We start from the raw sequence: 22,618 nt of genomic DNA, 5'->3' as shown, positions 1-22,618 counted from the left end.
AAAGCTCACTGATGTGCAGATTCATAATATTAGTAGTTTGAAATCAGCAAGGCTTAGAGACTTAAAATCTAGTCTTTATGTATAAATCACATTTTAATATCTACTCTTAAATTATTTTCGTAAAAGGTGTTTGAGTTTCTTGGGTAACCATAAAAAGAAAACAATTTGCTTACAAACAGGCTTTAAATTAGGTTTAGCACTGCTGCTAATCAGAAAATACACTGTGAACATATATTCCTTCATACAGTGCAGTACATTGTTCAACTTCCTATAAATGTTGTGAGGAGCTGGAAAGTTAAGATGTCCCCTATTTACTGACAGACTAATTCTGGACCCATTAAATAGCACAAAAAATTGGGACAAAAGCAGTTCTGTAATTGAAGTAGTAAGGCTAACACTTCTTAAATATCATCATGGCTGAGCTGGATACTTACACAAAGCTTCAGCTTTCATTACTTACAAAGCATCCTTCTGCACAGACTCTTACTTGAAAAGCTGGCGCACTTCAGAAAAAGTACTGACATTCTATCTCTAGTAAACTTCTTTCCCCATCAGTTACAAGAAGCCTCTGAGTCTCACTACTGTTAACTAAAGTTTTTTTGTTGCAGAAGCTTTTAATAATTTCCCATTAAAGCCATTGGACATTCAATATTTCCTTTCCTCAGCATCTCTGAAGAAAAAATAGCTTGCAAAACACAAACGCCATCCAAAGATTTACTTTAAACTGGGAAACGACTCGCATTGCAAGAACATGAAAAAAACATATTTAATCCAACCCTAAACTGAAATCTCTATACAACTTCTCTTCTGATCTGACTCTACATTAATTAATCAGTTTAATACTATTATATATTAGAAAATTTGGGAATAAAGAGAAAAGGAAGAAGAAATAATGGCATGTAGAGAGTGAAGCGATTAATTTTATATGATATGAGTAATAATTGTAATTTGTTGCCATCTTTCTGAAGGGATATGTGATTTGACAGGAGTCGAACTCCTTTCTTTCCTTTCCTTTATAGGACAGGCATGGAAGGAAAACAAGTTCTACTACATTTTCAAGCTGGAAAATGTACAACTATTTTAGAAGTGGTATGTATGCATGCATGGAACAACTCCGTTCTCTGCCTTAATTTTCAGTTCTGTAAAAGTAAATTAAAATGTGCCAGGAAACAAAATGGAAGATTCTCTTATTGATGCCATGGGAAGAAGTATCCTTACTGATCAGTCAGCACTGACTCCATAAGCAAATCATTGATGCTACCATTGCTGCAATGTTCCATCAGGGAGTTGGTCATTTTTGTAATGAGCTGCCAATCAGATCCTGCAGCAGCTCCTTACAGGAATGCTGGAATACAAGTTCCAGTGCCAGGACAGTGCCCTACTTTCAGAAATACAACTTTTCATTTCTCCTGAAAAAAAGAATGATTAAGAAAATAATTCTTACCAAAAAAAAAAACAGCTTATTAACTGGAAGATGTTTAATATGCTCCTTCTCTTAGAGGTTATATGCACTTTTGTGCTATGGCAGTTTTTCGGATTAAATACTGACAATTAGACAATTAAAAACTTGATGGACACCATGGAAAGTTTAGAAGATAGAACTTGGAAAAAAGATACTTTTTCTTTTTTTTTTTTCTTAACCTCCTGGAGTCTTCATCCTATTGGACTGTCTCCACACATGCTATAACTTATGAATCATTACTTTAAAATTCCATGAGATCCACCTTCCCAAAGTTTGAGCAGATATTACTTTCTTACAATGTTTCTGATTTCCTGTGTGTTGCTTCTCATCCTTCTCAAAGCTTCCTCCAAAATGTAAATATCATTTAGGCTATTTAATTCAAATAACAAAGCCCTAAGACAACTGAGAGCAGTTTTCACATAGGTGATCTAAATGCAACTAACTTACCAATTAGCTCTTGGCAATCTTTATGAATTATATTCTGTTCTGGTAGATCTAAACAGCCATCCCAGGATGCGAGGCTGTCTCCCTTTCCTACAACATTAAGTGCAATCTGGAAAGAAGAATACAGAAAAATTCTGAACATTTTAGTGTCCTCAAAAGTTGAATTCACTAAATAACATCCTAAACCTGAATCAACATACACACATATTAAAATTCCAGTACACATCAACAAGTTGGCTCATTTGTGAAGATGCTTGACAATTAACTCATTCACCTCTAATCACACACAACCTCCTCAGGTATTTCCTGCTTTTTAAGACTGTATTCACCTTCCAAACTTTGGCCCTCAGATCAGCAGGCAATTGCCTTCCTTGAATGATGTTTCTCACAGTTTCAAGATCACAGCCTCCTTCTTCTAGAGCTTCCGCAAGATCCTTTTCCCTACAATAACAATACGTAACGTATTTATTAAAAAAAAATATTAAAAACAAAATTAAAACCATAAAACAATGCAATGCTTTTAAGTCTTTATAGACAGGAGGCTGCTATCAAGCAAAAAGACACACATGTAAAGGCATAATACAATTTCCCAGTTACTGAAGCAACGATGAAGAAAAGGCTAAACTATTCACTCCTTTATTTTTAAGGTTGTTTGTTCAACTTCTCATTCTATTCTATTCACACGAGAGAAAAAATAAGTTCAGATCAGTTGTTTTTGTTTTTTTAATGAAGTGACAATGCTGGAAAATGTGTCATAAAAACGCAAATACAGTGTTAGTTTACAAGTCAATAGAGACAGCAGATTTTCACCCACATACACACACTACATTCAAAGCAAATGCTAAACCTAAATTAGATGGCAGAGTTCTTACAGGTCAATTATGAATGGTCTAGAGAATGGAAAACTTATTTCAAAGATTTAGAACGTTTAGTTCCTAACTCTATCTTTCCCTGAAGTAGGGAAGGACCTTTTAGTTAAACTCAGGTTTACTTAGGTTCCAGTATTCTAACTGTGGATGTGTGCATTAGACTGAAATAAAACACACACACATACTAGTAATAGTGTAGAAAGTAGAAAAACAAATTCACAAGAGAATTAAACAGTAATGATACTTTGCCACAGCAAGACAACAGAAGTTATTATGCATTTATAGACGACAGAGTGCACATTCAGAAGTGACTGCTTCACAGTGTGACAGCTTCTGCAGACCGTTTCAGTATTCCCATGCTGTCGGTAATGAGACAACCACAGCTGATGATTATTTTAGGATCACGTAGCAGAGCAATGGCAAAAGATCTGGTTCACTAGAAAAACTGCAATGGCAAAGATATATGGGTCCCCTAGGCAAAGCTTCTCACTCCCTGTATCCCCTTCACTGTTTACTAGGAGCTCTGACACATGCCTTAAGAATGACTCTGTGTCACCACCTGACTAACCAAACACACACCCAGGAAGTCAATAGCCAGTGCAAAACACAGAATATGGCTGTTAGGACAGATAGTGAAGTATAAAGATTCATTCCTTGTAACAACGCACCTCTTGGTATCACTTTGTATTTCCAGCATACAGTGGGGCACAGCCAGCAGTCTCTTTGGGTACCTTTGCTAATTTAAAGTACAGTTTACAATAATTTCCATATACTTCAGTATTGAAAATACTATCCCAAAGGTCATAGATCTATAGACTGCATGGGAAAATATCCCCTCTCTGATAGAAGAATGAGGGGTAAAAATACATGAGCACACTTGCACATCTCTTATCACATCTCTTATCCTGTTGTCTAACTGTGTACATAACCATCGATGGTGGAAAAATTAAACCACCAAATTAGTTCATCCTGAATACAAATCACGGATTTCCAGGACATGCACGTAAAAGACGTGGTGCTCTGCAGAGCTGGATGAACTGAGGGGTGATCTAATGCCAGTAAAAGCCAATATCAGACATAAGCTGAAGGGAGACAGATGCTCTCACCTGTACTGCATATTTCTGTGCACTCCCTGCATGACAAACAGAACAGAGAGCAACAGCCAAGCTGGAATTATCGCACATTCAAAATACGGTTAGTTGCTACAAATACTAGCCAAGTACCGAACGGGAACATGGGAATGAATGCAGTAGTTGCATGCAAGTTGCACTGTACACAACAAGGACTTTAAATGTAATATTCAAATTTGATTTCTATGCCCCTCAAAGAAAATTATTTGGGGGGGGAAAAAAAAGTCTTTATACTTTATTACACGCCCCCCCGGCCATGTTTTAGCTGATTTCACTCTGTGTTGTACTATAAGTGCTCCAGCAAACTGCTAGCAATCTGGATCCTTGTCATTCCTGTGTGAATATCAGCTAGGAAGTTCTCTGTTCTCACAGACAAGAGCTTTTTAGTTACTTTGGAAAGAATGCAGCACTGATCGTGGCTTTCCGTTCTACCATGGCTGCAGTCTATTTCAAGAAGCCATCCAAAGCTTTGATAAAGATGTAGACAATCCCATTCCACACATAAGCCATGACCTGAAAGGTTAATTCCCACAAGGCATGTGGCTTTAAATGTTATAAATCACAGTAATGCTATTAGTGTTTCTGGAGTAAATTTGCATAATCAAAGGATCTCTGATATTCAAGCCAGAGGCCAATGATCTTCAGGAACAGTCAAATGCTTTTTTTCCACTATTTTTTTTTAATCTAGACACTTGAGATGTGACAGCTGGGGGTGTTAGTTGACAGCTGGTAGAACGAAGCCAGCAGTACGTCCAGGTGGCCAGGAAGGACAGCAGCATCCTGGCTGGTATCAGAAATAATGCAGCCAGCAGGAGCAGAGAGGTGATCTACCCTCTGTATCGGGCACTGGTGAGGCCACACCTTGAGTTCTGTGTTCAGTTTTGTGTTCCTCAATACAAGGAAGATATCAAGACCCTGGAGTGTGTCCAGAGAAGGGCAGCTAAGCTGGTGAGGGGTGTGGAGCACAAGTCTTAAGAGGAATGGCTGAGGGAGCTGGGATTGTTCAGTCTGGAGAAGAGGAGGCTCAGGGGTGGCCTTATCATTCTCTACAACTACCTGAAACGTGGATGTGGCAATATGGAGGTCAGCCTCTTTTGCCAGGAAACAGCAATAGGACCAGAGGGAATGGCTTCAGGTTGGGCAAGGGGAGATTCGGGTTGCATATCAAGAAAAATTTATTCTCTGAAAGAGTATTAAGGTGCTGGTATGGGCTGCTCAGGGAGGTGGTGGACTCACCATCCCTGGAGGTGTTCAAGAACTGTGTAGATGTGGCACTGAGGGTTGCAGTTAGTGGGTAATATTGGTAGTGATGGGCTGACTGTTGGACTAGATCTTACTGGTCTTTTCCAATCATAATGATTCCATGAAAGCCATTGTGTCCTAGAACATCAAGCACATCCAGTTTGCATGCTACAGTTATTGGGAATGCATGATGAGACAATGATAGGCACACATAAAGCAATGGTGCCATCACAACTGCTGGGACAGACTGTGGCTATCAATGTTGGTGCCAGACTGGATTATTTTATTCTCCTAATAAATTTTTGTAACAGGGAAGGAAGAGCTAAACAGTATTTTAAGCAAATGACTTTACTTTGAAAAAGCTCACAACTGCTAGTAGTTTTATAAACATTCTAATTATATACATGGCTTACTTAGAAGAAAACTGGGGAAGTGACAAATGCCTATGAATATTTCCCATGTCAACGGCTAATATAAATGTATTTCTACAGCCATCTTTTACCTTCCCAACACACGAAACCATCTACATAAAGGCCACCATATTCCCCAGAAAAATAACTTATTTCCATGATTTCTGAATTTAGCTTACAATCCTTCCAACCACTGGAAAAATGCCTCAACAAGAGCTATATCAAATCAGAAGTAAACAAGACATTCGTAGAATGAATCATAGAATGGCCTGGGTTGAAAAGGACCATAATGATCATTGAGTTTCAATGCCCCTGCTGGGTGCAGGGTCACCAATCACCAGACCGGGCTGCCCAGAGCCACATCCAGCCTGGCCTTGAATGCTGTATTTGGAGATAGAATTACACTTGCCTTTGAATCCCTCTAAGGAACTGAATACAGGACAACAGAACAGAGCTGGCCTTTTTGGTCCCAGAGTTCAGATGTACATGCGCATCATTTTATGCTTTATTTGTTTGTTTTTTTTTTAAATGTGAATGTTAGTGCACAGCACTATATGTAGATTTCAACACCGTGATAATACAGTACCAAATATGCTGTAACTACTTTTTAACAGGGCTAGTCAGAATAGTAATACTGCAGTACTGAGTCTTAAAATATGTCAAGAACAAGCCCTTGCATCTCATTCCTAATGGGAATTTTACCAGCTTGTTGCAGTCTGGAAGACTGTAATACTCTTTCAGCATTGGTAATGGACGAGGTTTGCAGTAAGTTTTTTCACAGACATTTCAACATGGCTCTTATTCTATGTCCAAGTTTATGTTCCAAAGTGTCAAGATTGAAAGTCAGTGACTCCATCCAGAATCACAGATCACCAAGTATGGAAAAGACCTTCAAGATTATCCAGTACAACCATCCACCTATCACCAGTAGTTCTCACTAAACCAGGTCCCTCAACACAAAATCCAAATGTTCCTTGAACACCTCCATGGTCGGTGACTCCCCCACTTCCCTGGGCAGCCCATTCCAGTGCTTGACCACTCTTTCAGAAAAGTCTCCCCTGGTGCAGCTTGAAGCCATTCCCTCTAGTTCTATCACCAATTACACGAGATCTGAATAGCTTTGTAACTATATATACCAACAGCCAGGACTATTTAGAAATAATGGTACCAGACACCGTACTTGTATAAACACTTCATAAACACTAAAGCTGTAAAAAAAACCTAAATAAACAAACGAAAAAGAAACTCCATTCATTCCCCTTTGCTACTAAATGACTCTGGGTTGTTTCATCCCCAAGAGCTGTATTTGCAAAACCAGTGCAGACAAAGAACAGACACCAGCTACATCTGCATGCTTGTCAGCTCTGGTTGTTTTCATAGAGAGACAACAATGCACAAAGAAGCCTGGGCACAGGAAGCATCAAACTTAGAATCCTCCACATCAAAGCACAGAAGCAAAACCAACAAGATTGGGAACGACGGTAAGGAGCAGCTCCACAACACACTGTTTGCAAAGTGCCTATGTGGAGGGGACAAAGAGCAAGGCAATAGCACAGCACTACATGCAATGCAGAAACGCAAAGAGAAAAGGGAAGATATGGAGGCGTAGAAGCACAGGGTGCAGTGAAAACAACTTCAGTATTTAAACCCGATTAAATTCAGCCTCAGAAATCTTAAGTGAATAAATGTGGCTGATATTGAGACCCCATCAGTACTGTTAGCATTGAAGTGATGCTACACAGAAGCAGTCCCTCACTAACGGACCAGGGACTCAATGTAAAATGCATTAGAAGTAATATCTGCGCTGGGGGAGGCAGAGGAGCAGAGCTATTCTATAAACAGCCCAGCACCTACGGTTGGCAGATTTGCAGGGAAAGCAAATCCACGAAGTGCCCGCTCCCAAAGGCTCCCGTCCCGCCCTAAAGCCACGGCCTAGCACTGGGACAGCGCCCTTCCCTCCGGCCGCTCCGCTCTGAAGGCAGCGCTTCCCCATTCCGGCACCCTCCAAGGGCTGGCATAGGATGCGCTGCGCTCACCCCGCTCTGGGGCCTACGGGCCCCGCGGGAGGATGGCACCCAGAGGGTGGCGAGCACGGGGCGATCTCTTTTTCCCTCTCCACCGCCTCCCCTTCTGCTCGCCGGCTCCGCTCCTGGGAGGGGCGGGAGGGAAGGGAACGGGCGGGCGCGCAGCGGCATCCAACTCACCAGCTGCTCGGCGGCGCCCCGTCCCCTTCCGCCATAGCTGTTGACGTGCCGCCCTGCTCAGCCGTAAAGCACGGCCGGGGAGTCGGTATGTTGTTGTTTCTTTGCAACACCTTTCGGCCCGCCCCTCCACGGTGCTGTCGCAAAGTGAAGGCGTCGGCCGCAAAGTGCGGAAGCCGGGCAGAGAGGAAGGCGGGCCCGCGTGGCGCTGGCAGCATGGGGGACGCGCTGGACGAGCCGTGGTGGGAGGCGGCGGCGGGGGAAGGCAGTGGCTCAGGTATGCCGCGGTCGGAGTAGGCTCTGAGCCCTCCTTCCTCTGTCCACTGGCTTTCCCAGCCCCGTTTGCCCCCTCCGACTCTTAGCTTTTCACGTCCCGCTCCACGTTTTCCTCTTTCTTTCTCCACCCGCCAGAAATACGCTTTACGAGAGTTTAAAAGCAGAGGGGAGGGAGGGGGAGAAGGCAACGCGCCCTGAGGGCGGCTGTCCCTGAGGGTACTTAGCCTGTAAACTGCTGCGTTCAGAACCGGGCTTAGCTGGTCATGGAATCATAGAGCATCTCGAGCTGGGAGGGACTCACAAGGATCACCGAGTCCACCTCGTGGCTCTGCGAAGGAGAGCCAAAATCCAAGCGCTGTGTCACAGTGCCGTGCACGAAGGCTCCTTGAATTCCCTCAGCTCGGGGACTTGATGAAAGGATGTTGCTTGATGTGGGCTGATGACCGTTATCGTGAGCGCATGTATGGTTCTATAAGGCCTTGGGAATCCTAAACCCAAAGAAGAGCCTTTGGAGGGAAAAGTACCCATGGTACAAGAGTGCATCACCCACGTGCTCAGCGGGTGGACTCACCGCCCTGGTGATGTGCTGTGAAAGGACAGGAGCTGAATGGCTTCTTCTTCTCAGCCACTGCTCTTTGAGCAGGTAATCTATCTATCTTCCCAATGATGATGATATCTGGCTCTTATACCCGGTGTCTTATCATAGAATCACACAATATTTTGGGTTGGAAAGGACCTTAATTATCACTAGTTCCAACCTGTACCGTGGGTAAGGCTGGCACCCACCAGCTCAGGCTGCCCAGGGCCTCATCCAGCCTCACTTTGAGGGCCTCCAGGGTTGGGGCATCACAGCTTCTCTGGGCAGACTATGCCAGACATTCTCCTTTAAAAAGGCACTTGGAGAATATTTGAGATGAATTGTACATATATATATTGTAAGGAGGGGGGGATCGCAAGCCTTAATGAGGTTGGAACATTTCATTTTAATTCTCAGTCTCATCTGTGTTCTACAAGCACTTCCTATTCCCATGAAAAATGCTCTTCATAAGGTATTTAGGATTCCTTAAGCCTCTGTGCTCACCCTGCCAACTAGAGGTTACCTATACGGTGGCTGATAAGCTTTGACAGCTTTCCTTTAGAAACTGAATATGTTTCAGGAAAATATATATTTGCTTTGATGATAAACCTTAGGCATGATGTATAAATCATCTGACTTCGAGCTGAGAACCCCAGCTCTCAGTTACACACAACTCTTCCTGATTTTTGCAATTGTAAGGTTGCTAAGGTGTCTAATCCAGCCCTGTGCTAAAAGCACTACATGTAGTGAACTCCAAAAGTAGTTGTATGGGAACTGCTAAGTTGCAGCCTGAACCTCTGATTGATCACCTGAGGCGGGCAGTGAGTCAGCCAGAGGAGCACAGCTGAAGGCAATTCCCCTGTGCTGCCGGAAGGGGTGGAGGCTGGCTCCACCTGTCCTAGACCTATTTAAGAGCTGGCTATCAGTGGGGAAGGATCTCTTCTGGGGATCCAATCTACTGCTGTTTTGTGAGTGAGCCCAGGATAGGGGTAAGCCTTCTATTTATTCTCTTTTGTTATCGTAGTCTGCTTTGCTAAACTCACTTGTTTATTTTGTGATTATAGCATCCTAATATTCTTTGTTTATACAATACTATATGAATGTTTTACTACTTACATTGCAGGTGAATGTTTTGCACACCATATATGCGTTCTGATCCCCAGATCCCACCTTTGCAAACTTGTTGGCAGGTTCTTTATATGGAGCCTGCTGTTGTATGATGTTGACACAAGCCATCAGTTAAGTAGGTAGAAGGTCCATATATTTTTTATTTTGTGTTGCTGCTCCTCATGTACAGCAGATGTAAAATCAATTGTTAATTTGTACCATGTCTTGTGGACACTATAAAGTGCTTTAAGATCAAGTGGCAAGAAATAGGAAGTCAAGGGTTTACAATGTACGCTGTAAGCAGAAATACAAGAATATAATTTCCCACTAGAGCTTTTGACAGATTTGCTCATGTTTATTTCTGTGAAACACATAGTTTGTTTAAAAAACTATCCGACTTTAATTGCTGACGTATTTTAAAAAGCATCTCTGCCATAATGACGGGTAGAAAGCAGGAAAAAAAAAAATATATATTCTTTAAATACCTACCTTGTGCCAAGTCCCTTACAACTAGCCCTAGAATAAAAACTGACCAATGAAGTATTCATCCTAATATCTCAGCCCTCGTAAGTGTCTTCCATTTTATCAACTTGTACTCAGAAGACACTACTTCTAAGAAGTAGCGTGTAAGAAATGTTCAGACCCACTAGAAAGGTATGAAAGAACAGAACACATATCCTAATAGATAGATGTATGGGTAATTCCTAATCTGATTTTGACCACATCATTAGAAAACATTAGTTTAGAGTCTGTATTAAAAATTGAAGGTATTTACTCCCACTTTTGGGACATGAAAGGATTAGCCATCTATTTTACCTTGCCACAAGACGAAAACTAAAGCATCTTGCTCAGTAACTTCTTCAGCATACTTTTTGCTTTCAGAGATGGGGAGAGGGTGGTTGGAGATTTTTGGCTATTTATTAGTTTCGCTTATAAAACTTTTTGCGTCCCAGGTCATATAACTTCAGGGCTTCCTTCCTTCTGTTTTACCAGTTCATGCCACAGCTGTGTGCAATACTGAATACCATTTTTGTGTTGTACTCAGAACTAGAAGGAGAGATTAAGGAATACTGAGGAGTTTGTTTAGCGCTGGTGTAAGACATCAGCTGTTTCCTTTTCTCTCCATGAACAGAAAGAGCACTTCTGACAGCATTACAATGTCTCTTTTGCCTGTTATGGGTGCGCAGGTTGAGGGAGGGGGGGGCAGGCTTTTGTTTTCCAGAAATTCTTCCAGTTACCTCTTTTTCTGTTACCACTCCTTGTCTTTCATTCTCTGTGCTTTCCTTGTCTTCCTTTATCCGTAAGACTGTAGTATCTATCCTTGTCAGTTCTTTTACATCCTTAAAGAAAAAGCTGTGTGGATCATGTCCCTTATAAGCTGAAATAAATTGTGTCGTCCCAAGTTAGAGCAAAAGGCAGGGAAACTCTTTTACACCAACAGTAAAAACAGGTATGAAGTATAATACTGTACTGTAGACGATATCTGACAGTACTTGTGGGGCCATTTGTATGCTGTAAAGCAAAGGATGTTGTTGTGGGAATTCATTTTTTTGCCCATACGTTTTTATTTTCTGTTTGTAGGCTGGTAATAAGGGCTGCCAAATGGCATCAGTTTGTTACGTGGGCTTTGCAACTAGTGAGAAGTGGACTGTTCACTGTAGCTCATTTATTAAGAGTTTTGTTGCATTATCAGAGCTGGGATCTGTTGGTGAGCTGACCTGTGTATGGAGAGTTTTCTCTCTTTCCTTTGGCTCATCCATCAGTTTCTGTCCCTTCTGATGAAAGCTGTTTTTGTGCTGATGCTCCTTTTCACATCTGTCTGATGAGCATGCCAGGCTGATAGCTGCTTTTTGGAAGTAATTTTGCTTCTTTGTGTCGTGCATGCTTGTTCCGCATCTTGCAGAGCATATCACGGGGTGCTTCTATGAGCTTTATGTGGACCTGAGCACGTGTCGCTTGTAGCTTCAGAACTTTACTGTTAGCTGTAGATTTAGTGAATGAAATTGGAGTGCTTCTCTTTCTAATGTAGAAGAGTCTTTTCTCGGTTTCTTCTTTGCCAAAATGTGTCTTGTAAGGCACATGCTGAAGTAAGGTTTCGGTAGGCTGATCTTTTGAAACCTTCACTGTTTAACTACCCATTGAGACTTTCTTGTGAGGCTGTTGAGGGAGGCATAGATTTCTGTTGTGGGTTTGCAAAAATAGTCCCGCAGGAGTGCTAATGTGTTGTACTGGCTCAGTGGCTAAGTTAAACTCTTAGCTGTGAAATAAAAGGGAAACAAATTGGGTAACCGAACGCATCAAAATCTCTCTTTGCTTCAGCAAAACGGTCCCAATTCTGGCTGTGATGTTGCGCTCACCACTAGCTTTTGCTTTATTTAGGAATTAAGATTTGGCAGTTCTTAAAGAAAGACCTATGTGAAAGGAGCTTTCCCACAAATTATCAGTTGAGCCATTTAGACTGTTGGAATGCACTCTGTTAGGGGAAGAAGAATGAGGGAGACATTAATACCAGGGAAATAAATTAAGTTTTATATTCTACAACAGTAACTCGGGTTAGTTGGCATTATGGATTTCCTGTGGGAGAGTTACTTGCAGTAATAGTATCTTGTTAGTTTTAACTTTCTACAATAAAACAGTCAGGAATTCTCTTGTTAGAGCAGCAATTGCTATTTTGCAGACAACTAAAAACAAAGAGCAGATGTGGAGCCTCTTCTAGCGTTTGACTTTTTGTTTTGTTTTGTTTACCTCTCCTGGAAGTAAATTTGATTAAATTGTAAGTCTTTTATAGAGGGTATACATTAAGAAAACAAACAAACAAAAAAAGGCAAATTCTTTCATGGGTGAGCAAGATCTACTTGTGCAAATAATTAATTTGATTAAAAAAAAACTTCAGTAGAAGATATGACTGCAACTGTCCATTTTCCATGATAGTGGGCAATTGAAAGGGAGGGGCAGAATTGCAGAGGACTGAAATAACACAGTTGCACTTCTTTAAACTCATAAGTATTGTTACACTTGACACAAATTTTGATCAGTTCCAATAAATATGTGAATAAATCCAATAAATAAGTGAACTCAAAACTAAATACTGTAGTCTAAATAAAAGGATGACAGTTAAAATAACTAATATAAGTAATGTCAATCTCAATTTTGCAACTGTTTTCTAAAGGTAACATCTGCATGCATGCAAGTGGGGTGAATCAACTCACTGAGGAGAGAATTGTTCATCTGCAGGTTATGCTTCCTAAGTGATGTTTTACACAACAACTTTTTGAAGCTCTATGCATTATGAAAGTCAATTTTTTTCTGTCCCTCTCATTGTTTTGTCTTTTGCTAGTTAAGGTAAAACACCCAGATTGAAACACTTCTTTAGTAGACTGACTGAAAACGAAACATTCCCTTGTTCAGCCCTGTTTCATGTAGTTCACTGCACAAGTCTGTAGAGACAACATTGGTGTTGCTGTTTGTGGAATGTGTCAAAACTAATTTGTATCTCAACTGTTTCTCCACTGCAAAGGACAAATTCTGGAATTATGCCAGAAAAATGAGAGCAGACCTTGGTCCTTACAGACATGCAGTTACCTGTGTCTCTTAAAAATCTGGCTGTCTCTTGGTCTCCTATAATTGGTGGCCGTTAACCTACTGACCATGCGGAAGGTTTCAGACTTCTCCCCAGTGCAAATAACTGCTGTTGAGGTTCAGATTGCTTAAACCCTTGTCATAGATCATAGAAGATGATTTACCTTCTCCCTCCGCTGTGAAGGCAGGCTTTAGACACAGTCCTTATAATATGTAGCTTTCCAGAACTGCTGTCTTGAAGTGGCTTGTTGAGACGTCCAGCAGGAATTCTGACAGGTAGTTTAGTTGCATTTGTTGGCTTTGGTTTGGGGATCCGAGTTGGAACTGATTGACGGAACGCATCAGTAATCTTGAAACAAACAAACAAAAGGTCATGTTAGGAGGAGAGGTTGGTTGTATGTTTAGCACTTTACTGTTCTTTTCCACTTTGTATAATTAAACATGTTGCTCTCACTTAGAACTGTCTGCCCAAACTTCCTTACCCTCATTGGTAATGAGAGTGTAACACTGCATATAACTCACCTGCTTGTTTGATAAATACCAAAGAATCCAAATGGTTGGAAGTTCTCTGCCTATTAATAGTTTTTCTGTCAGGCCTCTGACTAGGACAGCAGCCCTTTGGGCTAAGTGATGGCATGGCATTCAAAGGCTGCAAACTCTGACTTCTCTAGGTGAGTAATCAGAGAATTTCCATGTGCAGAAGCAAGACATGATTGAGTCCTGAGTAGCAGAAAAGACTTAGCTTGTATGGGAGAAACCCATTCTTTGAGAGTGACTGCAGTGTACACGAAGTGAATGTATTTGTAGGAGGGAACTCTCCATCTAGAATCAATTATACATGGAATAAATATTTTTGGAGTGTATCGTTTTAAGAGCCTACGACTTGGCTGCAGACAACTGTATATGATACAAGTTCTCAAAAGGATAAAGCAGTAGTGGAAAAGCCAATATTAAATTTTTGCATGTATTTTTTTCAGTATGGAGGAACTTGGGAGAAGTTTGCACTTTGTACACTTGCTTAATGGATCATAAATCAGAGAAAAAAGATTCATGGAACCATTAAGGCTGGAAAAGATCTTTAAGATCATCTAGTCCAACCATCAAACCACCCCCACTATGCCCACTAACCACATCCCTCAGTGCCACATCTACTCAGTTATTGAACACCTCCAGGGATGGTGACTCCACCATCTCCCTGGGCAGCATGCACCAATGTCTCATCATTCTTTCTAAGCTTTTTCCTAACATCCAACCCCAGTAGGGAACTGGAATTCTGAGGTCTGAACCAGTCAGAAATTGTTTGAACTGGCTCAGAATTGGGTATAAAAGGATGCAGAGGAAGATAGTAAGGGTGAGGAGTTATGTAATGCCTTCTGTGTAAAGAGTGGTAACATATATTGAAACTTATGTTTAGAAAATAGGCTGTAGAGAGAAAAACAAACACAAAATTCTAGCTTTATTCCTAGTCCATGGATGGTGAATGGGGGAATTTGCTCTTTTAAATGATGTACATGAGAGGGCATACACAGAAGCTGTCAAAAGAGAGGTAAAAGATGAGAAGGAGTGTTTTGTTTTCCTTGCTAATGAAGAAAAACGCATTGGCACAGGCAGATAAGATGATCACATAAATTTCTTTGGAGAGAGATTAGAATGATTCATGAAGTTCATCAGGGACTGCTGAAAAAATAAAGATGTGATGCAGGTTTCAGCTGAGGAGAGCCCTAAGTTTTAGACTGCTAGAAGCTGGACTTGTCGCTCTGCTTGCTTGATACGCAAGCTTTTTTTGGTAAGCATTTACTGCTGGTCACTACTGTTGTTGAGGTAGATGGATGCTATGTCTAACAGTGTGTGACTTGTTTTATATTTTTCTTCTTGAAATTAGAAAGTATTTATTTGTAGCTTTTATCTGTACACTGAGGAGGGAAAGTGTTTGGCCTTGAAAATGAGAAAGATAAAGGAAATGCATTTTGCTTTGCTTTGTGGTCTTTGAAAGATTTTACCTCTAGGTGGCAGCAAAGTTTGTAGGTATGTGATGCATCATTATTTTACTGTAGCTGAACTGAAACTTAATTAAATGGTGAATTAAAAAAGGACGTGCATTTGACAAATAATTTTATCACTCAGATTGTTATTATGAAAGGGAAAAAACACAATTTTTTTTCCACGTGCAAATGAATTATACCAACGTTAAGTGTCTATGTTAGGATAACTAAACATGCACTTCTGCAATTGGACTGTATTTGACTGTATCACAAATTTGATAAATCCCAGTGATTTCTGTTATAGGCAGGGATTTAACAAACTATTCACGTAGCTCTCTCCCTCCTCTTTCATCTCTTAAAAAAAGATATTGGTGGTCTTTTCAATTTGATATTTAACTCTTATCTGTTTATGGGTAGTCTGTGTGCACACCAAAAATGTCCTCAAATCTTTTCAACCCTTATTACCAATTCATTTCTTCCATCAGAAGGAATGGTTTTCTGTCTACTCAATTCTTCATTGCCACCTACTTGTTTCCTGAATTTGCCAGCTCCATGTTTGTGATTGCTGTTAAGTTATAGCTCCTTGAGTTCTCATTTGTAAAGCAGTTCTTATACTTGCTGTCTTTCTAAGTGATGTAAGAAGAAATATGACATTTATCCTTCAAAAACCAGGCTGAACTGCTTTTTATATTGCCTTTTCCATTTCCATCAGTGCTCTCAAAACACTCCTAGAAATTAAATGTTTCTCAGGAGCTACCTAATGAGATTTTAGCAGTTGTGTGGTTTTCCTTTATTTCAATGTCTGTAAAGGCACTGATGCAAATATGGGCAAATAATTACAACAGTAAAGACATAAAACTAGTCATGCTTTTGAAATGAGCCGGTAATGGAGCATGCCTATCTGCAAAAGTAACATAATTATATTAATTTTGGGTGTTGGATGCAAAAAGTATCAAACAAGTAGTTAAAGCAATGATCTAAGGTATGAGAAAGCTACTGGGCACAGAGGCAGCTGATGAGTATCAGGAGTTCTGCCACAATGCAGTGCTGGTTTTCTGGGGAGGGGGCTAAGGCAGGTGTGTGTGCAGGTGTCAGGGAGGGCAAATACACCTGTTTATGTGCTGCTCAAGTAGTTTTGCCTTTGGTCCTCATCTCATTTTGCTCTGGAAGTGCGGTGCACGCATCGCTTCCTGTTCAAACTGTATTCATTTGAACAGAAGAGTGCGCGTCGCACTTCTGCTGTAGGTTTTCTCACTTATGTTTCTAGTGGCATTGTAGAACTTTAGGAGAAATAACTTCAGATCCAGTTCTCTCTCACTCCTTAATCTTTTTAATTTAAGGAATTTGAGCAGTAGAAAGAATCATTTGCAGCTTCAATGAAAGCGGCCAGGGGATGGTGCTAAAGCCCTTACAAAGAAACCAGATGTCTGCACATGCAAGAGCACACTGCTTGCCAGGCTGCAGCTTTTTCCTGGATGACTGAATGCAGTCAGAACATAAGCCAGGTCTGCAAGTAAGGATGAGTTAAGATTGAGTGGCAAAACTAAATATTCCCCCTGGTGTCCATGCAAGATGTTTTAGGCTGAAATTTTCAGTTGGGCCTCTTGAGCTGTGCAGGGCATTTGAGTACTTCCTTTTCTTTTACTATGTCCTGGCATCCATCATCTAGGGATCCAGTGGGAAATTTCTCAGTTGCTCTGTATTTCCTTTTGTGCAACTTGTTTATGTGCATGACTATATTCAATTGTGTTGGAAGGAGCAGGATTAGTAGTCCTTATTAATATCGGTAAGACCTCAGCCAGAGTCTGAGTCAGTCGCTGTCTGGTTTGGGGCATTGCATTTTCAGAAACATACACACCATTCTAAGTAGTTGTGCAGTGGGGAAATAATTATACTGATCTGTATAGCTGTAGTACTTGAGCTATTAGGCAGGAAAGCAATTGGGTTTGTTTAACCTGGAGAAAACAGAAGTGAAGAAAGATATGTTAATTGTTTTCTAATATGTGAACGGCTGCTGCTGGGAATGTAGTTCTCCAATTCCAGTGGGAGGATTGGTAACAAAAACTGGCTATCAATTTCAGCAAAGGGAATTCAGCTTACAAATTAGCAGGAGTTTTAGTGGCAAGAAAGCTTCAGTCCTGTTACAGATTCCTGAGGTAACTGAGAAATTATCATTGCAGGGGTTTTAGAACAGGAGGAGCCAGGCATTTGGAAGGGTTTAGGTCAAAGTGTAACAGGAAAAGAGGCAGAAAAATGTCCCAAGGTCCTTTCTGTGCTCAGTTTTCTGTTTTCTACTGTTTTGCTGATGGTAGGCCTATTACAGTACCTGTGATTTCAACAACATGAAGTATTTGACAGAAACTCCTATATTAAAATTAGAAATAACATACATGATGAACTGTACTCGTGTGCCACCATGGTGTTGTTTGCTGAATGCCCAAGCTTACATCTACTTTCTGACAATGGGGAAAAGAAAAAGTGTTGGACAGAGTTGGGGACAAAATTTGAATTCCTAGTTACCAAAGTTCTGCCATGTGCCTCGTTCTTTTGGGACATCTTCACTGGGAAATGTGATAATCTTGAAATATAAGATAGTTAAAGGCTCATTTTTTAATAGACAGGTGGCAAGACCCAGGGAAAGGTGAGTTTGTGTTGAGGGTCATTTCTCCTAGGGGAAGGACTGGCCTGGGCCCACGAGGCAGTGCAACGTGCCCTTTACTTACTGAGATGGAGTGCCTCTTGAATGAGAAGGGCACTCAGGTGCCCTACTGAGATACTGACCATCCCCACGAAGAAAGAGTGCGTCCTTTTTGGGCTACGGGGCACCATGCAATATTAATTCTGTCCAGGTGAGGGCAGTGCTGACACTTCAGCGTTTCTGCTAGTGCTTAAAAGGTAGCATAGATCTACAATAAGTTATTTTACAAATGTTTATGAGATCATCAATTCTCTCAGTTTAAATCACTGCTGCCATTCGTGGAGTAGAAGTCTTGACATTGAGTCTCATTCTGTATGGATGGTGGGCATCTAGGGAGGGATGTGTTTGTACATTTGTAAATATCCACCTCTCAAAGGTGAATAGAATTGAACTCACACCTACGGACACTTTTTAACATGAAAGCATTCTCAGTATTAAAATCGTCAGCTGAAAAGCTCTGAATATATCTTTTCCTCACATTACATATCGTTTTCAACATATTACATATGTTGAAGAAGTTTACAGAGGTAAGAGGTAACCAGGTCGTGTCCAAGAATACTCTGCATGGAGGAGGAAAAAGAACTTTGTGATTTTTATCATCAGGGCCTTTTTTTCTGTTTGGGAGCAGGCTGCTTTCCTCTGTGAAGGTCACATTTAACAATGTGTTAATAAGAGTTCCATTTTTACATACAGAGATATATTTTACTATGCAATTAATATATAAGTAATTGTGTAATTAAACTAGCTACATATTTTATACATAGACATTTAATTGTATCATTATATTATATGCTAATTACATTGTTATGATGAATATACATTTAATTATGTAATATGTCTAATCACAAATCTTTCTCTATATATACTACACACACACAAAAAACCCCTATATTTGTCCCCATTTGATTTGATGTGGGATAAAACATCACCTATAAGGGCTTCAGTGTGAGACATTCAAGGCAAGAAATTCTGGGTTTTAGTCATGACTGGAGCTGACTTGCTATGCCTGTGTGCAAGTTAGTTAATTTCTCCCCTATTTTTCCTTCTCTGAGCTGTAAAGTGAGAATCATTTCTTTATTCCAGAAGGCTGCTAGTAGGACTGTTGAATGGTGGTTGTACATTTGGAGTGCTTTATGATGTATTTATGTGCTAGATTGCATCTTTGCAGACATTCATGGCGATATCTAAGGAGATAAGGCCAGCGCTTCAGCAGCAATTTCAGTATTAAGAGGACTCATCTTTTGTTACTTGTGCCAGCAGTTTTACTGACACAGCTACTTATTTGAGCTGTGCTATGAAATTAACCCTTCTTTTTGTTTATTTGAATCCAGGTTTGTTTCTTGGTCTTACAGTGCTACTGCATGTGCAGTAATGTTAACAAAACTGGAGTGGACAGTACCCTGTAGTAGGGATAAAGAGGGGAAGTAGCTTCTCTTGCCTGTCCTTGTATGAAGACCCTGTTATGTCAGACCAGTGCCTACAGAGTGGAGAATCCCTGACTGAAACAGGCTTATCCTGCTGCACTCAAAATGTGCTTAACAAGAGTGCTTACCTTAGTAGTCTGGGGACAGTCAAGTGCAGTTGGCAGCTCTGATAGTTGAGGCTTTCTGAATGCCCACACAATTGGGGGACATTTGATGATGGGCTGTAAGACAGAATTTGGCCACAGCAGGGGGCCACTGGCCGCAGGTTTGTGGAAACACTTCATTCATTTTAAACTTCTAAGAAAAGCCTTTTTCTTGAGCACTTTCCCGCTTAGATTGCTCGGTGCTAATTTTGAGATGTATTTATACACCCACTCATGCTGTGTCTGAACTGAAAATAGGATGTTTTCCTTTTCTATTTCTTGTTAACATAATGTGTGGTAGTCTTCACTTACGCCTGGAGATCAGGCAGTTGCCAGTTATTGTTTTGCCTGTCTCAGTAGCAGTCCCTAAACATAAAGTCCCTGGGAAAGTGGGTACTCCATTTCTATCACCTAACCCTGCAGAATCCATTCAACCTCAATTAAAAAGTAATACTTTATAATTCTGCTTTTTATTATTTTTTCCTTAGCGTGGGAAGCATGTTTTCTAGACCTTTATGAGATCCATACATAGAGTTCTTTTTTTCTTCTTACAGCCTTGCTTTTGGTCCCCAGGTACCATGTTGATGTTATCTACAGTGCTTTGATATAGGAAGATTAGCTGGCTAGTCCCATGTTTTTTTTTTCCTCAATTATATTCATGAATTAGCAACTGGAAGAAGGGATTCTTTTCTTAAACTTGAGATACCTTTCAGTAGATGGATGGGCACTCTGCTCGCAGTACCATTATTGGCTCTTAGTCTCTTCTTTTTCCTTCCTTCCCCTCCCATCCCTCATCTGTCCTCCCTTTTGTGACAAAAAATTATAAATATTTCAAAGGAAATATTTTGTCATGTAAACATAATGACTCAGAAATGCTGAGTACTGAATTGTTGATGCTGCCTTTACTTGTATTCCTTTGCTTGCTTACAGAACTAAAACTGAAAAGAGAAAGCAGGCTGATAATTTCTGCCATTTCCTTTATGATTTAATTTTTCCTTTCTGTTTTTGAGGACTTAACGTGACTTCCAGTGGAGAGAGCAGATTTGTAGATCTGAGAGGAGATGTCTGCATGCTGTTTTGGAAAAGGGGATGGGTTGATACTATGGTCTGCTGAAAACTGTTCTAATGCTCCATTTCACAGTTTAATCCCTCAGATATACCCTATTTAGTGGTTTGGGTTTTTTCTTTGCGACCGTATTTTCCATTAATATTTATTTACATCACTGTTGTAAGTATCTGTCTAATTTTAGGCTTTTGGGAAAACACTGAAAACTAAAGTGTCTCATCTTCCAATACTAAAACAGCAGTACTTACCACTTGGATGCATCTGAATCCTGGAAAAACTGCCTTGCTTGGTTGAAATGTAATACAGTTATGCTTGGTGTTTTTGTTCAAAGTGTTTAAATCATTTTTTCAGACAGGTCATGTAATTTTTCTCTTGCTCTGTTTTCTCTTTGCCTGCTAAGCAAGCAGGTGAATATTCCCCTTCAGTAAAAAGAAATCATCTGAAATACGGAGTGCTGATCTGAACAACTTGATGTAAATTTGTAAACACTTGCAATTTCACTAAGCTATGATTTCTCTTCTAATGATGAAAATAGAGCTAGCTTATTTTTATTCAGTGTAAGTTTCTGCTCTCAAGAAGTACACCTGAGCAAATGTTCTTCACTGCTTTATATTTTGAAAAGATACTGGGAATTTGAATGGATTAAACAGGTTTTATTCTGCAAATAAAATTATTAGGCAAAATAATAATTGTGTTTTTCGTGTGTTGAAAATCTGTGACAAAAATTCCTATGTGAAGTCAGTTGAGGTCTGTATGTAGAGTATTTAATTAATGAGGGGATATAATCAATGCCCTTAATCAAGGCATGCTTTTGAGGAAATGTAGTAGGTTCACTTGCATGTAGTATCAGTACATCTTATTTGGGAATTAATGGTAATGAGTGGCTACTGCTTCTGTGTTTTGTTAATTGGACAGTTACTGGTAAACCACCACCAGTAGAAGTACTGAGACAGGAGCAGAAGTACTGTCCCATTTAATGATTAAACTTGTAAGTGTTGTGAACTTTGGCTTAGGCTTTGTACTGAAAGCTTAGCTTTAGACTATGAAGTCCTTATTCATAATAGCTTGGGAATTGCCCAAAGGTCTAAGTATGCTTGTTGCTATTATGTCCTGTTTTGTGCTGTCTTTCAAAGACATGGGAATAGATGGGCAGGTAGTTAATAACACATTTCTGTACAATTTGAACATGGCTATAAAGTGAAATATTTTTTTCACAAGGCTTTAAAGTCTGACTGAAGAAAATGCTAGTGTTTCTGAAGGACGGTTGTTTATCCTTTAATTTGTAGAGAATCTGGCATCCATTAGTATGCTGTCAAGTATGCACTTCAGGCACAGTTACTCAGTACCATGCTTATAACATGCCCCTGCAGAGATCTTGGGTATCAATCAACAGAACATGCAGTATTCCAAATTCTAGTCGTGCATTGAATGAGCTCTGAATGGACTGCTTCTGCTTTTTAATGTTGGATGAGCCTTTCAGTTAATAATGTGTAAGCTGAATGCAAGAAAGTTACTTGTTTATGTAATTGGCACAGTTATGGTAAATTTGTTACAAAAATCAAGTTAGAATCTTGACTTGCCTGAGTGCTAGCTACTGTCTCAACTTGTAACTTCTGCTGAAGTTGGTGGGGGCCAACTTGCAGTCTGCTTTGCAGGGTGAGACCATTCATTTCTTCTGACCCAGATCTTAATCAAATCTCACTTTCGAGTCAGCGATAATAAACTGAAACAAATCTAGTGTGAAGGACCTCTTATGAAGCCTGATAAACTGATACAGCAGTTCTTGAAGCTATTCATGACATTAAGCTAGACTTAAACCGTCCCATATTTTGACCTTAAAGATTCCACTGCTCAGCTATAGAATCACAGTCACAGAGTGGCTTAGGTTGGATGGGACCTCACAGATCACCAAGGGACCTCAAAGTACATTTGCTACATTGAATTCCAAACACAAAATCTTTAACTTAATAATTTTCCTTCCTATTGCTGATTTTTACCTAGAAGAAAT

General features: G+C 40.3%; 2 protein-coding genes across 9 annotated transcripts in view; both read right to left on the bottom strand.

The window, feature by feature from the left end:
- Positions 1-7,991, bottom strand: part of TBC1D23 (TBC1 domain family member 23) — a 28,499-nt gene extending 20,508 nt beyond the window's left edge. For all 4 annotated transcript variants that reach the window (XM_052664975.1, XM_052664985.1, XM_052664993.1 and 1 more), the window contains exons 1-3: positions 7,762-7,991; positions 2,236-2,347; positions 1,910-2,015 (exon numbers count right to left, since the gene is read on the bottom strand). In XM_052664975.1, coding sequence (XP_052520935.1) covers positions 1,910-2,015; positions 2,236-2,347; positions 7,762-7,976 — 433 coding nt within the window. In that variant the 5' untranslated portion in view covers positions 7,977-7,991. The remainder of the gene's footprint in view (positions 1-1,909; positions 2,016-2,235; positions 2,348-7,761) is intronic.
- A 1,868-nt stretch (positions 7,992-9,859) lies between these two features.
- The window catches only part of FILIP1L (filamin A interacting protein 1 like), a 196,490-nt gene continuing 183,731 nt past the window's right edge, over positions 9,860-22,618 (bottom strand). For 4 of the 5 annotated variants that reach the window (XM_052664688.1, XM_052664703.1, XM_052664693.1 and 1 more), the window contains 2 exons: positions 13,462-13,646; positions 9,860-12,191 (listed from right to left, as the gene is read on the bottom strand). In XM_052664688.1, coding sequence (XP_052520648.1) covers positions 12,101-12,191; positions 13,462-13,646 — 276 coding nt within the window. In that variant the 3' untranslated portion in view covers positions 9,860-12,100. The remainder of the gene's footprint in view (positions 12,192-13,461; positions 13,647-22,618) is intronic. The other variant, XM_052664712.1, reaches the window with a different exon arrangement.

The sequence above is a fragment of the Tympanuchus pallidicinctus genome, unplaced genomic scaffold, assembly GCF_026119805.1.
Source record: "Tympanuchus pallidicinctus isolate F22 unplaced genomic scaffold, pur_lepc_1.0 scaffold10, whole genome shotgun sequence".
Classification (NCBI taxonomy): domain Eukaryota; kingdom Metazoa; phylum Chordata; class Aves; order Galliformes; family Phasianidae; genus Tympanuchus; species Tympanuchus pallidicinctus.
This window is presented reverse-complemented; position numbering and strand designations above follow the sequence as displayed.